This window comes from Heloderma suspectum, chromosome 13 (assembly GCF_057233095.1).
Source record: "Heloderma suspectum isolate Gila_16-S chromosome 13, 16-S_ref, whole genome shotgun sequence".
In the NCBI taxonomy this organism is placed as follows: domain Eukaryota; kingdom Metazoa; phylum Chordata; class Lepidosauria; order Squamata; family Helodermatidae; genus Heloderma; species Heloderma suspectum.
In genome coordinates this window covers 14,952,890-14,975,952 of record NC_139470.1, presented here as the reverse complement: position 1 = coordinate 14,975,952, position 23,063 = coordinate 14,952,890, and the positions used below count along the sequence as shown (strand labels likewise).

The 23,063-nt window shown below is 45.4% G+C and overlaps 2 protein-coding genes across 8 annotated transcripts in view; one reads left to right on the top strand and one right to left on the bottom strand.

Annotated features, from left to right (window-relative positions):
- Positions 1 to 3,997: 3,997 nt before the first annotated feature.
- Positions 3,998 to 10,373, bottom strand: LOC146336074 (uncharacterized). 2 transcript variants are annotated; one of them, XM_084820507.1, is made up of 2 exons: positions 9,384 to 10,373; positions 3,998 to 7,692 (listed from the first exon to the last, which is right to left on the bottom strand). In XM_084820507.1, exon 2 carries the CDS (start codon positions 7,446 to 7,448, stop codon positions 5,928 to 5,930), a length of 1,521 nt encoding a protein of 506 aa, XP_084676633.1. In that variant the 5' UTR covers positions 7,449 to 7,692; positions 9,384 to 10,373; the 3' UTR covers positions 3,998 to 5,927. The 2 variants fall into 2 exon arrangements, with proteins under 2 accessions (XP_084676633.1, XP_084676634.1); XM_084820508.1 differs by having other exon boundaries at positions 9,433 to 10,373.
- Positions 10,374 to 10,655: 282 nt separating this feature from the next.
- Positions 10,656 to 23,063, top strand: part of PGAM5 (PGAM family member 5, mitochondrial serine/threonine protein phosphatase) — a 45,573-nt gene continuing 33,165 nt past the window's right edge. For all 6 annotated transcript variants that reach the window (XR_014785819.1, XR_014785818.1, XR_014785817.1 and 3 more), the window contains exons 1-2: positions 10,656 to 11,371; positions 21,959 to 22,137. Coding sequence is in view for 2 of the 6 variants with exons in the window: in XM_084820511.1 (XP_084676637.1) it covers positions 11,088 to 11,371; positions 21,959 to 22,137 (463 nt within the window). In the remaining 4 variants the exon portion in view is untranslated. The remainder of the gene's footprint in view (positions 11,372 to 21,958; positions 22,138 to 23,063) is intronic.

The following is a 23,063-nucleotide window of genomic DNA, read 5'->3' as shown; positions in this document are numbered from 1 at the left end:
TGTGTGTGTTCATTTGCAGTTGAAAGTGGTGCACCTCCACATTCTACTCCATTCTGTGTGGTGGGAAGGCACACACACTTTTAGTACTTCCCAATGTAAAATGAATTCCCAGGCCAGACAAATAACCCAGGCACAGATATGAGATAACCTTTCTCCCTGATATGCTAGGTGTTGGTTGTTGTTAATTGGGGGGGGGGGATTAATGTGGGGAAACATTTTAGAAAGGCAATTTTAATTTTACATAAATACAGTTGATAACTATTTAACGTTTCAAATGACAAATGTTTTGAAATTTTAGTTCTTTAAAAAAATAACTTTTTGTCCTGAAATGTTGTTTATTCATTCAGTCGCTTCCGACTCTTCGTGACTGCAAGGACCAGCCCACGCCAGAGCTTCCTGTCAGCCGTCGCCAATCCCAGGTCCCCCAAGGTCGAGTCCGTCACCTCCAGAATATCATCCATCCATGTCCTGAAATACCCCCACCCAAATCTACTCCCAAACTGAACTTTCATTCAGCTATCAAGGGTTGGACCCAGATTTAGTCATACTTAGACCTGTTTGAATCAATTGGACTTAAGCTAGCTATTAGTAACTTGTCCCACTGATTTCAATGGATCCATTCTAAGCATGATTAAATCTAGATCCAGCCCCCCAAATTTAAACACATAACAAACTAAGGACACAATCCAGCCAAAATTAAGCACTTTAACAGCATAATCTTATGCATACCTACACAAAAGTATGTCCCATTGATTGCAGCCGAAATCTTTCCCAGTCTAACCAACCGTTCAAAGGGTAGTATCCAATGTTAGTCCTACTTAGAGTAGACCCATTGAAATTAAGACAATTTAGTCATGACTAATTTAAGCCCCATTCATTTCAGTGGGTCTACTCTAAGTAGGACTAACATTGGATACTACCCAAAGAGCTTAACTTTGGCTGGACTGTGCTCCCAAGCTTTTGAAATTTAAATGTCAACGGTTGGAAACCAAAATGTGGATTTTGACATTCTGGTTTAAAAAATGGAACTGGGATTTATCTTCAAAAACCTTTTCAACCCAAATCTTTTCTCCCACAGGGGGAGGAAGAAAAGTCTAATGATACAAATTGATTAAATTATGCAGGAACATGGAGATGCAAATATTTAAGCCCTCCTCTACAGGAAGGCCTGGCGTGCTATGGTCCATGGGGTCACGAAGAGTCAGACACGACTTAACAACTGAACAACAACTAGTCTACAACCAGGCTTTTGTGACTATGCGTTAGCTGTGTTGGTCTATTCAAGAAAAACCAACATAACCTCTTGCGGCACATTAAAGACTAACATTTATTATGAAGCTTTCATGGACTAGAGTCTCCTTTATCAGATCTAAAGTAGACTTTAGCGCACAAAAGCTTATGCCATTATAAATTTAAAACTTTGGGCTTTTCTACATGAGGTGTTTATTGTGCACTCATCCTTCCCTACTCATGGTTGTTTGGGGTTATTTAGATGATGTTGTGAACCCTGTTTCTTTTCTGCGTCTAACCAGCACTTTCGGTGAGTTTTTTTTTTGAGGAGGGAAAATGTGGCATTTAATTGTGAAAGTGAAAAAAAGCACAATTTCATCTTGTGTATTTCTGCTATTCCACTATACCACAGTGCCACTTAGAGGTTATATAGCAGGAAAGGAAATACTCCTTGTTTAGTGCTCGGAGCTCAGTTCTGCCAATTAACAGCCTCATTTGTTGTTTTTGTGAGTTGTGACAGACATATAGAACCCCTAGGGATCACTGTTGTTCCACAAAAAAAAAAAGCAAGAGAAAGGGATTCTACAACTGCAGCTAAATTAAGCTAGAGACTTCTTGGGAATATGGGCAGGGGCGGCCCTTGACGTTTTTCTGTCTGTGGTGAAGGACAAAATGGTACCCTCTCCCACATACTGCATACAGAATGCGGGGAATACAGGGTGGGGAAGTCATATCTGTTCCGCATACAGAAGCTGACTGGATGGTCAGATGGATCTTATTTCAGCACTGGTGATGGAATAGCATCCTCCACCGCACCTGAGGCAGCAGGCTAGTTTAGGTGGCCCAGGACAGGTTGTCTGGCATACACAGCTCTGTCTTCCAACAGAGGGGAACAGCTAGTGTTCATTAGGAACAGCTGGGAGGCTGCCACAGCAGCATCCGCCGCGGGAGGTAGTCACCTCACTCTGTCTAGCGGTAGGGCCGGCCCTGACAAGTATGGGTGCTTCCAAAGTGCTCCAAGCACGACATCAGTGTTTTGTCAAACTCTAGTACAGCCTCCTCTCCTCTCTTCCCCTACAAACAAACCAGTATCCACCCTTCCTGAGTATCATAGGCCCTATCCATGAGTTGTTTTTCTGACTGTTTTCTTTTTCTTATTTTTTGTGGGCTTGGAGAGCAACTGTATTTCTGGTCACAGATGGAAGACTACAGGAGCAGAAAACAACCATTCTCTTTACTGCACCTGAGCAATCCCATTTCCTTTCTTTTTAAAGAAATTCATTTCACTATTTGGAGGCATGATACATCTCAAGAAGGAAGGAGAGGGTAGCCATGTTGCGGCCATTTGTGGCAAAAGAATTAGAAGTTGTTGGATGGAATGGGGTATCATACCACACGTGTGTGTTTGTTCATGTGCAGTGTTTGTACACCATTATGTATGAATAAATTCACCAACAAAAACATCAAGAACCCATAGAAAACAGCAATCAATTAAAACCTATACATTAAAACAGCCAACCAGCAACAAGACTTTCTTAAGCGAAGACAGGCAGTTTCACCAAACTGTGGACTCAAGGGTTTGAATGGAACAAGAATGTTTTTATCTGCTTCTGAAAGGACCCAATGATCGGGCTGAATGCACCTTCTGGGGGAGGGTTTCCCATGCTATCGGGCAATTACCGATAAGATCCTGTTCCTAGTAGATGCTGCTCTTGCATCTACCAAAGATAATGAGTTGGCTCAGATATCTTCTCAAATTGCTAACCCAAATCCGGGTGGGTTAGTGAGTTTTACTTCCCCACTCATGCAGAATGCTGGCTCCTCGCTCCAGTCCCACCAGCTGTTCATGCAGAGCAGTGCCAGCTCCAGAGGTTGCAGTGCTACTTGTTCCACATTGCACAGAGTATCCAAGACAATCAGATGATGCTTAAGAGAAATATTTGCATATCCTGACTGTTCCAGGTTGGGGGGGGGAGGCATTAAGAGTGTGATGCTTGAGCCCCCTCCAAATCCTGCATTGAGAATTGAGATAGACAAGTAACATTCACCTACACAAAGACAACTCATCAAAAATATAGCCCCATTTGATTTCCCAGATAAAATCTCCAAATTACCACATGAGAATTAAACAGAGCAATGCACCTGATACCTGCAACACCTACCACTGACTAAGGGCGAAATCTTATGGCCACTAGTCAGTGGCTAGACGGCCATAGGATAGGTCGGTTCCCCAAGAACCAACCTCTACCCCCTCCTGCACTGCAGAAGAGGAGCGTGGAGTGGCAAAATCGGGGCATTCCTCTGGGCATGTCAGGGCAGGGAAGTCGGAAATGCCGGTACGACACATCCTACATGTCATCCGGCTGCCGCTTCCTGCGCTCCGAGGTCCCACGGCTAGACAGCCGTAAATGCAGGGCAGCTGAAACACATAGGGGACAATCCCCTCCGTGCTTCTCCTGCCCCGCATTGGATAGACGGTCATCTCCAAGTTTGGAGGCAGCCACCTATCCCAATAGGATTGTGCTCTGATTCATTCAGTCTGCAATCTCCATTTTAAGACTGGGTCTGTCTAAACTGTAGACCTCATGACCACCACATCTGGGCAAATTTTTGGACTTTTCTATTTCTTCCCCCACCCTCTGCTTTTTGTACCATCTAACTTGATTAGGAGTCCTGGAGAACTTGAAAGCTTGTACATTTTTGTGGAATTTCAGTTGGTCCTAATAAATGCCATTGCCAAAGTGAGGATTCTGAATTATAACTGTGTTACATTATACCTATTTTATTTCCAGAGGGGTGACTGTGTTAAGTCTGTTGCAGCAAAAACAAGCATCTTGTGGCACCCTGAAGACTAACAAATTGATTCTGGCATATTTTGTTAGCCACCTTGAGCATGATTTGTAGTAAAAAAAGGGGGGGGGCATGATATAAGTTTAATTATATATATATATATACACACACACACACACACACACTTATTTATTTATTTCATTTCTATACCGCCCAATAGCCGAAGCTCTCTGGGCGGTTCACAAAAATTAAAACCAAACAACACACAATAAAACAATTTAAAATATATAGCACATTAAAACCACAATATAACAATACAACCACAATAAAACCTAGCAGCAGTGCAAGAGTTTAAAATGCAGATTTAAAACAGCAAAGATAAAAATTTAGAAAGCTGAAATGCTAAAATGCCTGGGAAAATAAAAAGGTCTTCACCTGGCGCCGAAAGGAATACAATGTAGGCGCCAGGCGAACCTCACTAGGGAGCTCATTCCAGAGCCGGGGTGCCACAGCGGAAAAAGCCCTCCTCCTAGTAGCCACCCGCCTCACTTCCTCTGGCAGGGGCTCACAGAGAAGGGCCGCTGATGATGATCTTAAGGTCTGGGCAGGCACATATGGGAGGAGGCGATCCTTCAGGTAACCTGGCCCCAAGCCATTAAGGGCTTTGAATGTTAACACCAGCACTTTGAATCGGGCCCAGAAGTGGACTGGCAGCCAGTGCAGCTGGAAAAGTACTGGCGTAATATGAGCTTGCAGGCCAGTCCCTGTTAACAATCTTGCTGCCCTATTTTGGACCAGCTGAAGTTTCCGGACCGTTTTCAAAGGCAGCCCCACGTATAACGCATTGCAGTAATCCAGACGAGAAGTTATCAGAGCATGGATAACTGTAGCTAGGCTATCTCTGTCCAGATAAGGGCGTAGTTGGTATACCAGCCTAAGCTGATAAAAAGTGCTCCGTGCCACTGAGTTCACCTGTGCCTCAAGTGACAGTTCTGGATCCAAGAGCACCCCCAAACTACAAACCTGATCCTTTAGGGGGAGTGCAACCCCCTCCAGAACAGGTTGAATATCACCTAGCCGGGCAGACGAACCACCCACTAACAGTACCTCCGTCTTGTCTGGATTGAGTTTCAGTTTATTAGCCCTCATCCAGTCCATTACCGTGCCCAGGCACTGGTTCAGAACAGCCACTGCCTCACCTGGTTTTGATGAGAAAGAGAGGTAGAGCTGGGTGTCATCTGCATATTGATGGCACCTCAGCCCACACCTCCGGATAACCTCCCCCAGCGGTTTCATGTAGATGTTAAACAGCATGGGGGATAAAACAGAGCCCTGTGGAACCCCATGGCATAATTGCCATGGCACAGAGCAATAATCCCCCAGCACCACCTTCTGGAATCGGCCATCCAAGTAGGAGCGGAACCACTGTAGTGCAGTGCCTCCAACTCCTAACCCAGACAACCTATCCAGAAGGATACCATGGTCGATGGTATCGAAAGCTGCTGAGAGGTCCAGGAGAATCAACAGGGTCGCACTCCCCCTGTCCCTCTCCTGGCAGACCACAGGGCGACCAAGGCAGTTTCCGTTCCAAAACCAGGCCTGAAGCCCGATTGAAATGGATCTAGATAATCCGTTTCATTCAAGAGTGCCTGGAGCTGTCCTACAACCACCCGCTCAAGCACCTTGCCCAGGAAGGGGATGTTGGCCACTGGCCTATAACTGTTAACATCCTCTGGGTCCAGGTTAGGCTTTTTCAGGAGTGGTCTAATTACTGCCTCTTTTAAAGCGGCAGGCACCACTCCCTCTCTCAAGGAGGAATTTACAACCTCCTGGACCCAGCCGGACAACCCCTCCTTGTTTGATTTAATAAGCCATGAAGGGCAAGGGTCAAGCACACAAGTGGTTGATCAGATTTGGCCAAGCACCTTGTCCGCATCCTCAGGCCTCAGTAACTGAAACTCATCCAATAAAACTGGACCAGACGGTGCTCTGAACGCCTCTACCAATGGAACTGCATTAATGGTGGTGTCCAGTTCATGACGAATCTGAGCGACTTTATCCTCAAAGTGCCATGCAAACTTGTCACAGCGTGCTACCGAGGGTTCCACCGTCTCTCTCCCTGGCCCAGAATGTAACAGGCCGCGAACCACTCGGAAAAGCTCCGCTGGACGACACTGAGAAGATGCAATGCTGGTGGAAAAGAACTGTCTCTTTGCCACCCTCACCGCCACAGAGTAGGCTCGATACTGGGCTCTTACCTGTGTTCGGTCAGACTCAGCACGAGTTTTCCTCCACCTGCATTCTAGCCGTCTCCCCTCTTGCTTCATTGCCCTCAGCTCAGGTGTATACCAAGGAGCTGGCCGGGCTCTGCTCAGAGGGAGAGGGCGCTTGGGCGCGATTGTGTCAACCGCCCGAGTCATCTCTGCATTCCACAGAGCGACCTGGGCTTCGACAGGAGCACCAGCCATACCAGCAGGAAAATCCCCCAGAGCCCTCTGGAATCCATCGGAATCCATTAATCTCCGGGGGCGGACCATTTTAATAGGTCCCCCACCCTTGCAGAGGGGAAAGGCCGCCAGGAGTCTAAACCTCAGCAGGAAGTGATCTGACCATGACAAAGGGACAGATGTTAAGTCCCCCACTTTCAGATCACCATCCTCCTGCCCAGTCGAGAAAACCAGATCAAGCGTGTGTCCTTTTATATGCGTTGGGCCGATGACATGTTGGGACAGCCCCATGGTTGTCATGGCAGCCATGAAGTCCTGAGCCGCCCCGGATACAGCGGCCTTGGCATGGACGTTGAGATCCCCCAGGACCATCATCCTGGGGGTCCTCAACACCAAGTCCGAGACCACCTCCGTCAGCTCAGGCAGGGAGTCTGATGGGCAGCGGGGTGGGCAGTACACCAACAGAATCCCCAATCTATCCCAGGTACCCAACACAAGGTACAAACACTCAAGATCTGCACTCGAATGAGCAGGAAGCTTGGAGAGGGAGATTGAATTCCTATAGACCACAGCAACCCCCCCTCCCCGACCCTCAAGTTGGTGTTGGTGCTGCACCGAGTACCCAGGAGGGCACACCTGGGAGAGAGTGACCCCTCCCAGTTCCCCCACCCAGGTCTCAGTAATACATGCCAGGTCAGCCCCCTCATCCACAATCAAATCATGGATGAGGGAGATTTTATTTTGGGCCGACCTGGCATTCAGCAGCAGCACCACCAGACCCGAGGGCAGACTGGTAAGGCTGCCAGGAATCATCAGGTTGGGGGAAGAACCAGAAGAGGGGACAGCTGTAAGGTGTCTAGCCCCTCTTCTCCTCAGCTGGCCTGTTAATCCCCCAATGCCATACCTCCCCCTGCCCGTGACCACAGTTATGGTGGCACCTCCCCCACCCCCTGAGTTGCCCAATAGTCCTCCCAGGCACATATTAAAATGTTAGAATATAAAATGCACAACAGTTTAAAAGAATATAAAAGATAAAAGAGATAAAAGAGAACAGCAGCTAAGAAGGAGCAGATAAAGTCCACGTTTGCCCCTTTCCCCTTGTCTTTAAGCTGCTGCCCTCTGCTGCTGCTATTTGCTGCTGGTACTGTGGCTGCTGGTGTCTCTGGAGAGGCAGGCGGGTGGGTCTTCAGATCCTAGGCGACTCCAAGTGCGACGCTAAGTGACGCTACAGTCAGGGGCAGAAAAACAAGGATAACTGTTTTGGCAGTTGGCCTCTGTACATCACCACATTGAAGTTGAAAGGAAACACACCCAGATGGGAGCGAAGTCAGGACTTTGAGCTGTAATTCAAGGGGTTCGACAAAAGTGGGGCACTAACCATTCAGGAAGGACAGCCAGTGCATACACACACACCCATCGTTGGTGGCTCATAAGTAATGGAACAAACCAACATCATTTCAAACTTAAGGATCGCCTTTAATACCTGGATGAAAATCCTTTGCAGTCAATGACTGCCTGAAGTCTGGAACCCATGGGCATGACCAAATGCTGAGTTTCCTCCCTCGAGATGCTTTGCCAGGCCTTTAATGCAGCTGCCTTCAGCTGCTGCTTGTTTGTGGGTCTTTCTGCTGTCAGTCTTGTCTTCAGTAAGGGAAAAGCATGCTCTATTGGGTTGAGATCAGGTGACTGACTTGGCGATTGAAGAACATTCCACTTCTTTGCCTTCAGAAACTCTTGGGTAGCTTTTGCTGTATGTTTTGGGTCATTACCCATCTGCAATATGATGCGGCGTCCTATCAGTTTGGCAGCATTTGTCTGAATCTGAGTAGAAAGTATAGCCCTATAAACTTCAGAATTCATCCTGCTTCTTTGATCAGCAGTCAGGTCATCAATAAACACCAGTGACCCGGCTCCATTAGCAGCCGTACATGCCCATGCCATAACAACTGCCTCCACCATGTTTGACAGATGATGTGGTATGCTTTGGATCATGAGCTGTTCCTTTCCTTCTGCATACTTTTCTCTTCCCATCCTTCTGGGACTAGTTAATCTTGGTTTCATCAGTCCAAAGAATCTTATTCCAGAACTGGGCAGGCTTTTTAGGTGTTTGCTGGCAAAGGCTAATCTGGCTTGTCCGTTATTGAGCATTACCAGCGGTTTGCACCTTGTGAAGCCTCTGTATTTACGTTTATAAAGCCGTCTCTTAACTGTAGATGTTGACAATGACAAGCCTACCTCTCAAGAGTGTTCTTGACCTTGCTAGATGTTGTGAAAGGGTTCCTCTTCACCATGAGCAGAATTCTGCGGTCATCCACTTTAGTTGTCTTCTGTGGCCTTCCAGGCCTTTTGCTGTTGCTGAGCTTGCCAGTTAATTCCTTCTTTTTCAGGATGTTCCAAACTGTTGTGTTGGCCGCTTCCAATGTTTTTGCTATCTCTCTGATGGGTTTATCTTGTTTCCTCAGCCTAATGATGGCCTCCTTCACTCGCATGGGACACCTCTTTGGACTTCATGTTGGGAGTGCCAGTGAACAGCTACCAAATGCAAATGTAACACTCAGAGCCACCTCCAGGCCTTTTATCTGCTTGATTGGTCATGGGGTACCCAGGAAACAGGCCACACCTGGCCATGAAGCTGCTTGTCAGCCATTCATTCCATTACTTATGAGCCACCAGCGATGGGTGTATGAGCAGAGCTTTCCAAACTTTTCATATTGGTGACACACTTTTTAGACATGCATCATTTCGTGACACGGTAATTCAGTTTTACTAGGAAACTGGAGGTTAAACTAACCTGTTATAAGAGATACAGACACATACATAAATTGGAATAATGAAATGCATGGGGATAGAACATATCTCATGAAAACCTTTCATTTATATTTTTAAAAATATACGATTTGTAAGATAATAACATACACTGTTGTTATTTATGAGTAAAAAGGTAAAAGGTAAAGGTGTCCCCAACCAGTCGTGTCCGACTCTAGGGTGCGGTGCTCATCCCCGTTTCTAAGCCGAAGAGCCAGCGCTGTCCAAAGACGCTTCCATGGTCATGTGGCCGGCATGACAGAACACCGAGGTGCACGGAACACTGTTACCTTTCCCGCCGAGGCAGTACCTATTTATCTACTTCCAATTTCTTGCTTTCGAACTGCTAGGTTGGCAGAAGCTGGGACTGAAGACGGGAGCTCACTCCGTCACGCAGCACTCGGGCCTCGAACTGCTGTCCTGCCGACCTTCCGGTCTGCAGTCCAGCGTAAACATGTGCAAGAAAATGTGAAATATAAACAAAATTAACTATAGTATTTGCAATACATATTAGGACACATAGGCCCAGGTGGGAGCTCAGCTGCAAAAACACATGAAGTAGAGAAGCAAAAGTCCAACAAAAATGGTGTAAATATTTTTGTCTCACTACAAGGCTATATTGCTGTAAATATTTGCAATGCCTATGTCCAGAGTCCAGCTCCAGCACTCTGCGGTCGTATACCGCTGGCGGGTGGTTAACCCACAATTACAGCAGGGCCAAAACAAAAATAAATGGCGGAAATCGAATCGTAAGTGCCACGAGGCGGGTGGCTTGCTGCTCGCCGCATTGGGCTTGGGAGGGCGGCCGCCCTTCAGCCAGCAGCAGGTGCGTTGACTTGGGTGACAGCCTGCAGCTGCGCTCGCCCGGGTGATCGGGAGCACGCCGATGCTTGACGCTTCCGGCCTCCACCGAGCTCCGTTCCGACTGGCCAAGATGGCGGGCAGCCCGCTTGGTGCAGTCCCAGGCGGCGTGTCCACCCGCGCGCTACTCCGGCCGGCCAGAGAGGGCGGTGCAGAAGTCCGCGAAGGGCGCGCCCGAAATCCCGCCGGGCCGGGGGCCGCCGCGGCCGCCACTACTCCGCGCCTGCGCAGCTCCGCCCTGCCCGCAGGGCGGCGCCGCCCCGCCCCGCCCCGCCCCGCCCCACCCCACCCCACCCCACCCCACCCCACCCCACCCTTGGCCCCACCTGGCCGCACTGCTCCGACGCCGCCAATCGCGAGCGCCCTACTACGTCACGACGCCACGTGCTCCTCCAGCCGCTGACGGTAAAGCCGCTCAGCCTCAGCCGCGTTGACAGCAGCCCGCCCGAGGAAGCTCCGGGGGAGGGGCCAAGGGCCGCAAGCGCTCGGCGGCGCCCTCCCGCGCGATTTCCCGCGTTGCGCGCGACGCGCCGGCGCGCTGACGCGTCGCGGCCCGGCCCGCGGCTCGGGAGGCTCTGGGCCGGAGGCGCCGTCTCCCTCAGGCCCGCGCCCGCTCCATCGCGGCGCCCGCCCCGCAGGAGGCGGAGGCGCCCTTCGAGGGCCCCCGCCCCGCCTTTCGCAGCCGCGCGGCGGACGGGCCTCCCTCCCTCCCTCCCTCCCTCGGCCGGGCGCCGCCTCGGCCAGCCGCCCGCTTCGCCCTTCCCTCGGGTGCCCGCGGCCTCTCGTCCCGCGCCGCGGCCCGTCCGCGGCGGGAGCCGGCTGGTCCGGCGGGGCGGCGCTGTGAGGGGGCGTGAGGCCGCCGCGCCGCCGCCGGGCCTTCTGCGCCCGAGCCGAGACGCGCGCCGAGCGCCTCCCTCCTTCCTCCTTCCTGCCCGCCGCCCTCTCCGTCCCCACATGGCGTTCCGGCGCGTCGTGGCGGTGGCCGCCGCCGCCGCCGCTTGCGGGCTGGCGGGCGGCTCCGTCGTCTTCGCCGCCGTGCCGGTCGGCAAGCAGCCGCCGCCGCCGCGGGCGGACCAGGCCGGCGGGGATGCCCCGTCCGGCGGCGGCGTGTCCTCGCCTTCGGCGCCTCCGCCGGGGCTGCTGCTGCTCCCGTCGCCGGCAGCCTCCGGCCCCGCCGCGGCGCCCGGGTGGCTCGAGAAGCCCAACGGCTGCGGCTACTGGGACAGCAACTGGGACAGGTCAGGCGGGTTGTTCTTCGGGGGTCTTTCATATGTAATATGAAATCATGTAGTAAATAATATTACATGCATAGGTCATGTAGTAAATAGTATTACATGCATAGGTCATGTAGTAAATAGTATTACATGCATAGGTCATGTAGTAAATAGTATTACATGCATTGGTCATGTAGTAAATAGTATTACATGCATAGGTCATGTAACAATTAATATTACATGCATAGGTCATGTAACAATTAATATTACATGCATAGGTCATGTAACAATGTTACATAGATCATGTAGTAAATAATATTACAAACATAGATCATGTGACAATATTACATGCATAGATCATGTGACAATATTACATGCATAGATCATGTAATAAATAATAATACCCACACACGCGCGCGCGTGCGCGCACACCTCGCCTCACAGCATCTTCAGGCCTTTGGGCGGCGGGTGCGGTGGCAGAACTTCCATTCATTTCGTTCAACTTCCATAATGAACACAGCACATTGTTTTAAGTGTTTGGTTGTTTTAGATTTTAACTGATATTCGCTTGTTTAACGGTTCAGTATGTTTTTAGATGTTTGCATTATTGTTTTATGCTGTTTAAATTGATTTTGTCAGTACGCCGCCTTGAGATCTTAATGATATAGAGCGGGATAGAGACGTATTAATAAATGAAAAATTCCCACAGCACAGGAGCCGGCCAGGCTCCTGTCAGTTGGCAACCATCTTGAGCTGCTCTCTGATTTCAGCTGCAATCCTGACCCAAAACGAGGCGGTTAAGGGTACAATCCTGTCCCTGTTGGGACAGCGAAAAGGTCCTGCAACTCCAAGCATCCCCCAGCCAAGCATGCACAATGTATTTATATTTTTATGTATGTATTACATTTACACAGTAAGGAAGTTTATTGTAGTAGACAAAGGCCATGACAAATACATTAAAATATATATACATATACAAAAGTATACGATTTCAAACCTTACAAATACAGGTAAAATATACATATCCATAGGCAAACTCAGCCTCAACTTAGCGCCCTGAATCTCCAAGGCAGTTTATAGCCATTTCGTGTAATTCTCTCTTCCTAATCTTTTTTGCAACCAAGGCAAAGAGAGCCACTTTATGTGTCACAGAGGAATTGGTGTCACTCAGAAGAAAATGAGCCATTTGTGCAGAGGCGTTCCTACATCCTTATATTAGCATGGGTTTCAAGAATCTCTCTTTTGGGTCCCTGTACAGAGGGCAGATTAGTATATTACATTTATATCCCGCCTTTTTTTCTCTTCCAAGGAACCCAAGGCAGCTTATATGGTTGTCTTGAGAAGTTATTTCAGTTCAAATTATGATTTTGGTGGTGGCGCTCCATCATAAGGTTTGAGGCCTCTTTTCCAGCAACAGTGTGCTCAGTGATGCACATTATACTTCAGAACACCCTTGCAATGAACATTTGTTGTTAGTACTTCTCTCTAAGGGAAAAGAATTGAGCTTTTATTTTTATTTCATTCCTTCCTGAATGAATAACCCTGGATTTGAAGTACGAGATTTGAAACTGCAGCAGTTACCAGGGTGTATCTTGTCTCTTATTCTGATTAGATATCTGTATTGGTTACTTGGCCTCTTAAGAAGTTATTTCAGATCAAATATTTACTTTAGGGGGGGGCTCTTGGTCATAACATTTGAGACTTCTTTTCAAGCAACAAAGTACTCAGAGCAATGCACAATATATTTCAGAACACTGTTGCAATTAACGTTTGTTGTTAGCGCTTCTCTCTAATTGAAGAGAATTGAGCTTTGATTTTTATTTAATTCCTTCCCGGATTAATAACACTAAATCTGAACAAAAGTCCTTACGGCTTTTAATTTCAGAATGGGTTGGAGCCACTGCACATCATGGGTATATGCTTTAGTAAATTAAGTGGTAGGCTTATTACAGGCCTGTTATGTGTTGACATCGGGTCAGACTTGATACTCTATTATTCCTCTCCATGCCACTTCACTGCAATTTCTCAACTATACTCATAGTGAAAAGAATACTTGTTCGTATCACATTTCAAATAATACTGAGTATATGCCTTATTGTTTTAAGGGCTAGTATTGTAGTGTCTGGGGCGTGCTGGGAGTTGGAGGACTTCTTTCTGTCTAAACATGCACCTTTAACAGAGCTAGGCGTTACACAGGGATTATGGTTAGAGAGAATGTTGGGCTCAGTAGACCCAGGTTCTAATACCTGCTCATCCAAGAAGCTCATTGAGGAATCTTGGGCCAGTCACACTTTATCAGCCTAACCTACCTCACAAGGTTGTTGTGAGAATAACATTGGGGAGACAGGCTGGTGATGATGTACACTGCCCTGAACTCTTTGGAAGGAAACGTGAGGTATAAATGTCATGTAGTTGTGGTTAAGACATTGTGGGCAGGAAGTTTCTGGTTTTAATCATGCTTCTGCCATGAACTTATTAGGTGGCTTTAGGCAAGCCACTTTCTTGGCCTCAGTCACCCCTATCTGCATTGTGGTGGATGATAATACTGACTTGCTTCCCCAACCTCATGCCCTCTACATGTTTTGGACTTCCACTCCAGTCAGCCCCAGTCAACATGGCCAATAGTCAGGAATGCTCAGAGTTGTAGTCCAAAACATCTGGAGGGCACCAGGTTGGGAAAGACTGCTTTACAGTGTTGTTGTTGTTGTTGTAAGGGTTACAACTAGATAATACATGTGAAATACTCGGAACACTTGACAGCACTTTACAAATGTTAAGTGTTGTTGTTAAACTAAAATGTTTAAAACCCCACTGCCTCTGTTTTAGAAGTTTCCACCTCTTAATTACAGGCATTTGTGGGCTGGAGGTGGGCTACTTCACTTGTAAGCACGGGGAGAGGGGGAAGACGTGCCCACTGTGTATGCTGAAAGGGTGCTTTCTAATAACTTGTACCAGACCAGGGGTGGTAGATAATTGAGGCTAACACAGAGTACAGGAGAGAGATCCAGTGCATGGATTGTGTAACTCTCATGGAAAAAGAAAGTAGGGGGAGAATATTGCATAACAGTTATATTATGAGCCCCTTTGAAAACTTTAGTTAAAAAACGGGATACAAATCCCCTAAATAAATAATCGTTCTGCTGGATCAGATGGAAGGTCTATCTAGTCCAGCATTCTGCTTCCCAGGATGAACAATTAGGTGCTTCCAAATGCCTCTGAATATGAAAGACTCCATGAATTTCTCTAACCCCGGTCTAAAGCTATCTAACTATTGGTTATCACAGCATCTTGTGGCAGTGAATTTCATAAATTGTGTTGTGTAATCTTCATTATGGAGCGCTGTCATTAGAAATAGATGCCAGGGGTGTGCCTTGGCATAAATGAAGACTGTGCGGAGCCCCTATTTTGTTCTGTATGTGCTAAGGGCCTGATTAAAGAGAACATACCCATTTGAATGGGTTTTAGTTTATTAAATGTGCATGTGAATAAACGACTCTGCCGGAATAAACAACTCTGCTGAAAAAGCATACTTCGTTTTTAGTGCATGCCTGAACTTGTTGCAGCAAGCACTGCCTTAGAGTTCTAAAAAGCAAAACACACCAACCATTTAAAAAAAACATTTTTAGTTTAGTTATTGCTCTTGGTTACATTTTGATACATTTTATGGGTGGTATAGGCTATGTGTAATTGTTTTGCTGTATTATGCTGCTCTTCTGTTTACTAGATATCTGTGGGATTTTGTGGTTTTAATGTGGTGTTTTATGGTATTGTCTTTTGTGGTTTGTAAGCCGCTTTGAGAGATCTTTCGTTTGAAATGGGGCATAGAAATCCTTTAAATAAAAATATGTGGCCTGATTAAATGGTAGCATATTCTTAATCAAAACATTTTAAATAAGTAATTTAATATTTATTTGTTTATTGCATTTCAAAACCGCCCCATACGAGAAGCTCTCTGGGCGGTTTAGAGTAGTTAAATAATTAGATTATTGTAGCCTTAGAATGGATGTTTCGCCTTTAGAATGGATGGCTGAAACCCCAGCCTTGTGAATAAGGGTTACACTGGCCTTGTAAGTAACCCCACAAACGTTATTAACCTGCAAAAATGTTGACTAGCCTGCAGAGAAAGGATAGAGAGCTGCAGCCACCTGCTGCATTTCTGTGCTGAGCATGGGGGATGGGTTTCCATCCTTTAGACGCTCACTTGCATTTCTGTGTTGGGCAGAGAGGAGGGGCGCTCTCTCTTTCCTCCTTTAGCTCACTTGCCTGCATGCAATTCCTTCTTGCCTGCCCTTACCAGGTGAGTGGTTAAATACAAGGGTGGGTTGCACAAGCCACACACAGGATCTTTTTCCTGTACTTTGTATTAATTTGGAGTAGCTACTTCCCCGATTCTGTTTTTGTAACTTCCAATATTGATTACACGTCCCACAGTGCATACATATTGGAGTAGAAGAGAATACCAAACAGTGCTGGTGACTTGAAAATGTTAAAAATACCTTCTTCCCCCTAAACAATATATCTGTAGATGAGAAACCTGATTGAAGAACTTTGGCACCTTCTCCCATGTTTCTGTTCTTTGGGGCATTCTTTAAAGTGTTTATTCAAGATCACTGAATGTGCACGTGCACCCCCCTTTTCTCATATAACACTTTAATTAGCTTGTAGTTTTTGACAATTAGGGTTTTCTTCCTTTTGTCAATGGTTGAGATGTACATTCTAACCTGCATTACTTTAGCATTTGAGTACTGTACCAAGCAGTTGAAGCTGCTCTTTATTGACTGATATGGGGTACAAAGGGGGTAAATGTGATTGTATGTTTATACTGTCAGACATGTATTCCACTCTTATCTAGAGGCTCAGGATGCTCAGAAATTTGATGCTACTCTTGTACCCAAGATTTTCTTTCTTCCTGTGATACTAATGCATCCTCTGGTGCTTTCCCCTGACCAATAACCAGCTGAATATGTTCTGCTCTTCCTGGCCAGGTCAGGATTCATTCCCAGTTTTGGCCTTCCCTGCCTTGAACATGGTTGCTGAATGCATGTCTAAGAATGTAGTGATACTTGCATCTTGCCACTTCCCTATATTTATCTTAATGTGTGTAGAGTAACATAATAGCAGAAGTGGCATCAGTCTGTTGAATGTAATGGTACAAACTTAATGTGAATGAACCCTAATGGATGTCAGTTGCCCCAGAGTTGGGCAGTATCCAATGGTGACATTCCACAAACTCAAATAGTGCTAGCAGAGCTCTGCTGAATCTTTCTGTTGTGCAAGGGGTTGCCCATTACTCTTGCGCAGCTGGTTGCACAATGATGCGAGCAGTTGCGTAACCCAAGAAGAATGTGCAGCAGGTTGCACAAGCATAATCCAAACATTATTGCGCAACATTATTGTGCAGACATAACTTTAGTTGGATTCTTGTCTTGTGCATAGTTCATGGCTTCCACTAGTGCAATGTCATTTGCGCAAACGGAATGGCACAGGTGGATACTGCCCTTGGTGTTTATGCTTTAGCGTTGTTTGCTGAAGTACAGCTGTGTCTGGAGTGGAAGATGGAAATTGGGTAGTGCACTAACCAATAATTTCACAGGATGTGGATTCATTCTCTTAATCTCCACAGCAATTTAGATTGGCATTGAACCAAAATGATGGATTCAACAGTCATGTGATTAACAAATAATCCATGAGCCTCTCTTACCAAGCTGTAACCATGCATGTTTAATTTTCTGCTTAACACACTTAGGATAGCTTTGCCAACTCCTGGCAATTTAAGAGAACCTTGAACCCTGGTCCTAGGTTTGAAACAGCAACAGTTTTTTTTCCACTGGCTTTAAATAACTATTGCTTGCTTATTTATTTATTTAAAATTATTTTTAGGCTGCCTGTAAAGGTAGAACCCTCAGGCATGCCACAGTTTTTGGAAAGTCTTAAATAATATCCAAATGTTCCCTCATGAGGTAGGATATATAGTCAGGGCCAGAAATATTGGAACAAGGATAGCTGTTTTGGCAGTTGGCCTCTGTACACCACCACATTGAAGTTGAAAGGAAACACAGCCAGATGGGAGCGAAGTCAGGACTTTCAGCTGTAATTCAAGGGGTTTGACAAAAGTGGGGCACTATCCATTCAGGAAGTACAGCCAGTGGCATGCATATACACACACACACACACACACACACACACACATCGTTGGTGGCTCATAAGTAATGGAACGAATGGCTGACAAGCAGCTGCATGGCCAGGTGTGGCCTGTTTCCTGGGTACCCCATGACCAATCAAGCAGATAAAAGGCCTGGAGGTGGTTCTAAGTGTTGCATTTGGTAACTGTTCACTGGAACTCCCAACATGAGGTCCAAAGAGGTGTCCATGCGAGTGAAGGAGGCCATCATTAGGCTGAAGAAACAAAATAAACCCATCAGAGAGATAGCAAAAACATTGGGAGCGGCCAACACAACAGTTTGGAACATCCTGAAAAAGAAGGAATTAACTGACAAGCTCAGCAACAGCAAAAGGCCTGGAAGGCCATGGAAGACAACTAAAGTGGATGACCGCAGAATTCTGCTCTTGGTGAAGAGGAACCCTTTCACAACATCTAGCAAGGTTAAGAATGCTCTTGAGGAGGTAGGCATGTCATTGTCAACATCTACAGTCAAGAGACGGCTTTGTGAATGTAAATACAGAGGCCTCACAACAAGGTGCAAACCACCGGTAATGCTCAAGAACAGTGAGGCCAGATTAACCTTTGCCAGCAAACACCTAAGAAGCCTGCCCAGTTCTGGAATAAGATTCTTTGGACTGATGAAACCAAGATTAACTTGTCCCAGAATGATGGGAAGAGAAAAGTATGCAGAAGGAAAGGAACAGCTCATCTGTCAAACATGATGGAGGCAGTGTTATGGCATGGGCATATATGGCTGCCAATGGAGCCGGGTCACTGGTGTTTATTTTTGACCTGACTGCTGATAAAAGCAGCAGGATGAATTCTGAAGCGTATAGGGCTATAGTATCTGCTCAGATTCAGCCAAATGCTGCCAAACTGATAGGACGCCACTTCATATTGCAGATGGATAATGACCCAAAGCATACAGCAAAAGCTACCCAAGAGTTTCTGAAGGCAAAGAAGTGGGCTGTTCTTCAATCGCCAAGTCAGTCACCTGATCTCAACCCAATAGAGCATGCTTTTCCCTTTCTGAAGACAAGACTGACGGCAGAAAGACCCACAAACAAGCAGCAGCTGAAGGCAGCTGCATTAAAGGCCTGGCAAAGCATCTCGAGGGAGGAAACTCAGCATTTGGTCATGTCCATGGGTTCCAGACTTCAGGCAGTCATTGACTGCAAAGGATTTTCATCCAGGTATTAAAGGCGATCCTTCAGTTTGAAATGATGTTGGTTTGTTCCATTACTTATGAGCCACCAATGATGTGTGTGTGTGTATGCCACTGGCTGTCCTTCCTGAATGGTTAGTGCCCCACTTTTGTCAAACCCCTTGAATTACAGCTCAAAGTCCTGGCTTTGCTCCCATCTGGGTGTGTTTCCTTTCAACTTCAATGTGGTGATGTACAGAGGCCAACTGCCAAAACAGCTATCCTTGTTCCAATATTTCTGGTCCTGACTGTATATCTATTAAATAGTATTTTTGAATGGTTACCAGAGTGTATCTTGTCTCTAATTCTGACTAGATATCTGTATTGGTTACTTGACCTCTTGAGAAATTATTTCAGTTCAAATAATGATTTTGTTGGTGGCACTTGGTCATAAAAGTTGAGTCCTCTTTTCTAGCAACAAAGTGCTCAGAGCAGTGACAGTATACTTTAGAACACTATTGCAATGAACATTTGTTGTTAGCACTTCTCTCTAATTGAAGGGAATTGAGCTTTGATTTTTATTTAATTCTTTCTCAGATTTATAACACTAAATCTGATCAAACGTTCTTGCAGCTTTTAATTTCATAATGGTTTGAACTTACTGAAGTATCATGGGTATATGCTTCAGTAAGTTAAGTGATAGGCTTATTACAGGCCTGTTATTTGTGGACATTGGGTCAGACTTGGTACTGTTATTCCCCTCTGTAGCAAGTCACTGCAATTTCTCATAGTGAAAAGAATACTTGTTTGCATCACAGTTCAAATAATGTGCCTTAATGTTTTAAAGGCTAGCTTTATAATAGCCAGAGTGGTGGGCTTGAACTAGAGAGATCTGGGTTCAAATTATTGCCCAGCCACAAAGCGTACTGACCGTGGGCTGGTCAACCTAACCCATCTCCCAGGACTGTCATGAGGACAAAGAGGCGAGGGACCATGAGTTCCTTGGAGGAAAGTTAGACTAAAACATATGTGGGGTATTTCTGGGTAAGAAGAACATACCAGGTGAAGCTTCTTTTCGGGCCCAGGGTGAAGTCACTTTAGCCTAGCTTCACTTCAGATAGTTTTCAGAGCAGTGAGTATTTCGGCTCACTTAGAGCATAAACGTTCTTATATATGAGTCTGGATGCCAGAATTGCTAGCCTTGTTATTTAAAATGTTGCCTTGCTCTAGCCTCCAGATTTTAAAAAATATTTTAGCACATTTAACTTCCTTCTCAAGTGCAAATGGGGATCTTCATAATTGTGAGAATTCTGCATAGAGGTTCCATGGACCTGTTGACTGCATTACTTAAATTTCCCTATGTTTTATTTTCTAATGTCAGTGGTGCAGCTTTGATCATTATGTATAATGTTGCTTACAAGGCCATTTTATTTTCATATTAAACCTTCTGTACTTTTTAATGTTTTGTTAATAAATTAAACACATTTTTTAGCCTTGGGTTTGCAGAAGGGAAGTACAGGGAGCTAAGCTTTGCAAAGCTATTTTAAAATAAAAATCATACTACAGTTAATCTGAACCGTGGCTTATTAAAATTTATAATATTTTCATTTGTTTACATTGTCAACCTGGGTACTGGATTGTAACCTTACCAGTAAGGATGGTAAGTTGTTTTGTGACTGTTGAGATGAATGAGTTCCAGTTTTGGCTGCCCCAGATAGTTGAAAACTAAAATCAGTATAACTCTAATAACGATATATTTCTGATATGCAGGATAAAGGCTGCTTGTAAGGACTGTTGCTAAATGAATTGGTACTTGGTGTCTTGCTGAAATGCAGTGTAACATGTAAGTTATGGAAAAGTTTCTCCTTCTGGCTTGAGAAGAGGATAGCAGTTTGGTCCAGGAAAAAATGTGCGAGGAAGGTTACTTTGCAGAAAAGTATAATATACATGCAGGAGAAAATTATAGCAGACAGTTGTAGCTGTTTGGAGGTGATTATACAGTACTAAGTAGAGGTGGCAAACTTAAATATCAATAGTATTGAAGGTGCTGGCATGACCTAGTGAACTGCCCCCATGTCTTTTTTAAAACTAAAGATAGACTCACTAGCATCCTCAATATAACCCTAAAACAGGCCATGGGTTCTGCAAGGGTTGTTTAACCTTCAAATAACCCCTGCCGGCCAGGTTTGCACAACTCGGCAACCCCAGTTGGGGCATGCATATTTATAATGGTAACCACAGCTCCTTAAGGGTAAATTAACCCACGATGGGCTGTCATGTCGTGCAAACTGGCCCAGAGAGTAAAACTGGAAAGCTGTTCCTTGGACAGCTTCCTCCTCCACCTTTGGAAGTGTAACGTGGATGAACAACTGGTTCATGTACTGCAGGAGTAGGCAAGTTGTGGCCCTTCAGATATTTTTGGCCTGTAACTTCCATCAACCTTAGCCAGCATAGCCCACTGTGAGGGATGATGGGAGTTGTAGGCCAAAACATCTGGAGGGCCACAACTTGCCCACCCCTCCCTATTGCAACCGTGTAACTGAAGCCATTGCATATTCTTTCCCTGTTTGCCCCTTTCTCTGTTCCTCCTGTGTTGAATGTTAGAGTGTAAGCTCCTCAAGGCAGGAGATACTTTTGCACACCTGTGAAGCACTGTGCACACTGATGGCACTCTGATTAAAAAGCAGTCCTACAAATAATGCAGTCTTCTTCCTGATTAAAATAAATCTTGCTTGGAGTTGGGGACTGATGCAAAAATGTACTGCCTAAAAACATATGTTGCTGCAGGCTGATGTGATAGCTTTAAAACCTGATAGTGCTCGAGCATATATAGGCCTGAATCTAAATAATAGTTCATTTAATTCTCATCTCCTCCCTTTATCAAATGGCAAAACACTTTTGAAACTGACACAAAAGCAGTTTGATATTACATGAGAGCATTGCTGTTCAAAGGGGCAAAGGTAAAAAACACACCCTGGTAATGCCCAACTTCTTGAGCGAAGTAGCTCTTTGGACCATAGCCATAGGACAGAGCCATACCTCTAAATCTGAACACACACACACATCAATGTTGTTTTAAAGCATGTTGCTTTTGTTTTTCTCTGTTACTCTCCCAACATTTGGCAAGGAGGCATTATGGAGATGTTATACTTCTCAATGAGGGATTCCATGAATGATATCAGGATTGTTAAAACCAAAGCTGACTTAGTCAAAAGGACACTTAGCACTGAAAGTGATGGAGTTGGGGTAATTATTTTGCATGTTTTTTTTCTACAAAAAGGTAAACTTCAAACATTCCTTTCAGGAGAGAACCACTGGCTCTTATGAACCTGAAGAAGAAAAATCAAGAGACTGGAGAAGAAGAAGTTTCATCTCGCCTAGCCCACTACAAAGCAAAAGCTACCAGACATATATTCCTCATACGTCATTCTCAGTACAATACAGATGGCCGAAATGCTAAAGACAAAATTCTGACGCAGTTGGGTATGTATGGCTGGCACTCTGCTAGAAAGGCTAATAGGCGGAGATCCAGCTTGTGGTTGTATGAAACTTGCTAGTTTAGTTCAGTAACCCATCTGTTACATTCATACTTTGTAATGTGTATTGTTGACAAGAATTCTTATATCTTACATGAATGTTATTCGTTATCTCTGTGTGCTACGGTTGATTAGTATTGTAGATGCTGTGAGCTAGCTTTAAGTGCAGAATGTGTTCTTCAAACAGGGGCAAGGGAGCTTCTCACAGGTGCAAAGTGAGTTCTTAGAAAAGGAGAAAAGCTCCTTAACTCAGGAGATGGACCTTCACAGGGGTGCTTCTGAAATTAGCTGTAAGTTTACCTGTGTTAGGAAGAGTTCCTCCTTGAGTTAGGTATAGGAGCGATGGGGCAGGAGCTATGACTGAGTCTGAAGCTCCTGTTCAGGTCAAGGGGCATAGATGTTTCTTTGAGACAAGGAACTAGAGCTAATGTTACATAGAATGTTATAAATAGTGAGATTTTGACCTAGTTAAGCAAAAAGACCCTGGAAGAATGAGAAGCCTACCAAACATGATTACCTAGGCTTTGCCAACCATGTAGCTAGATACCTATAAGATCTCAATGAAGACATAATAGGGACTTTAATTTTAATAACAAATATGTTAGCCACTATTTCTATTAAGCTTCTGATCATCCCAGTTGTATTGTATATGGTGATGTGTCTTGCTTGTTTCATCATTGCAAAGTTTTGTTATTCTCTGATATTGTTTGAGCAATAAATATAAATTTTGTGGTACCATTTTGACCTAGTTTGCACGTAATGGTGGCAAATTGTGGATTAATTAACCCAAGATTTGCTGTGGTGCACTCTGTGGCCATTTTCAGTATTCAACCCCCAATTGGGCTGATTAGAGGTTGCTACGTGATGTCTGAA

What these genes read in the sequence shown, in the direction of transcription:
- LOC146336074 (XM_084820507.1), bottom strand. Translation starts at nt 7,448, where the DNA reads ATGTGCCTGGGAGGACTATTGGGCAACTCAGGGGGTGGGGGAGGTGCC.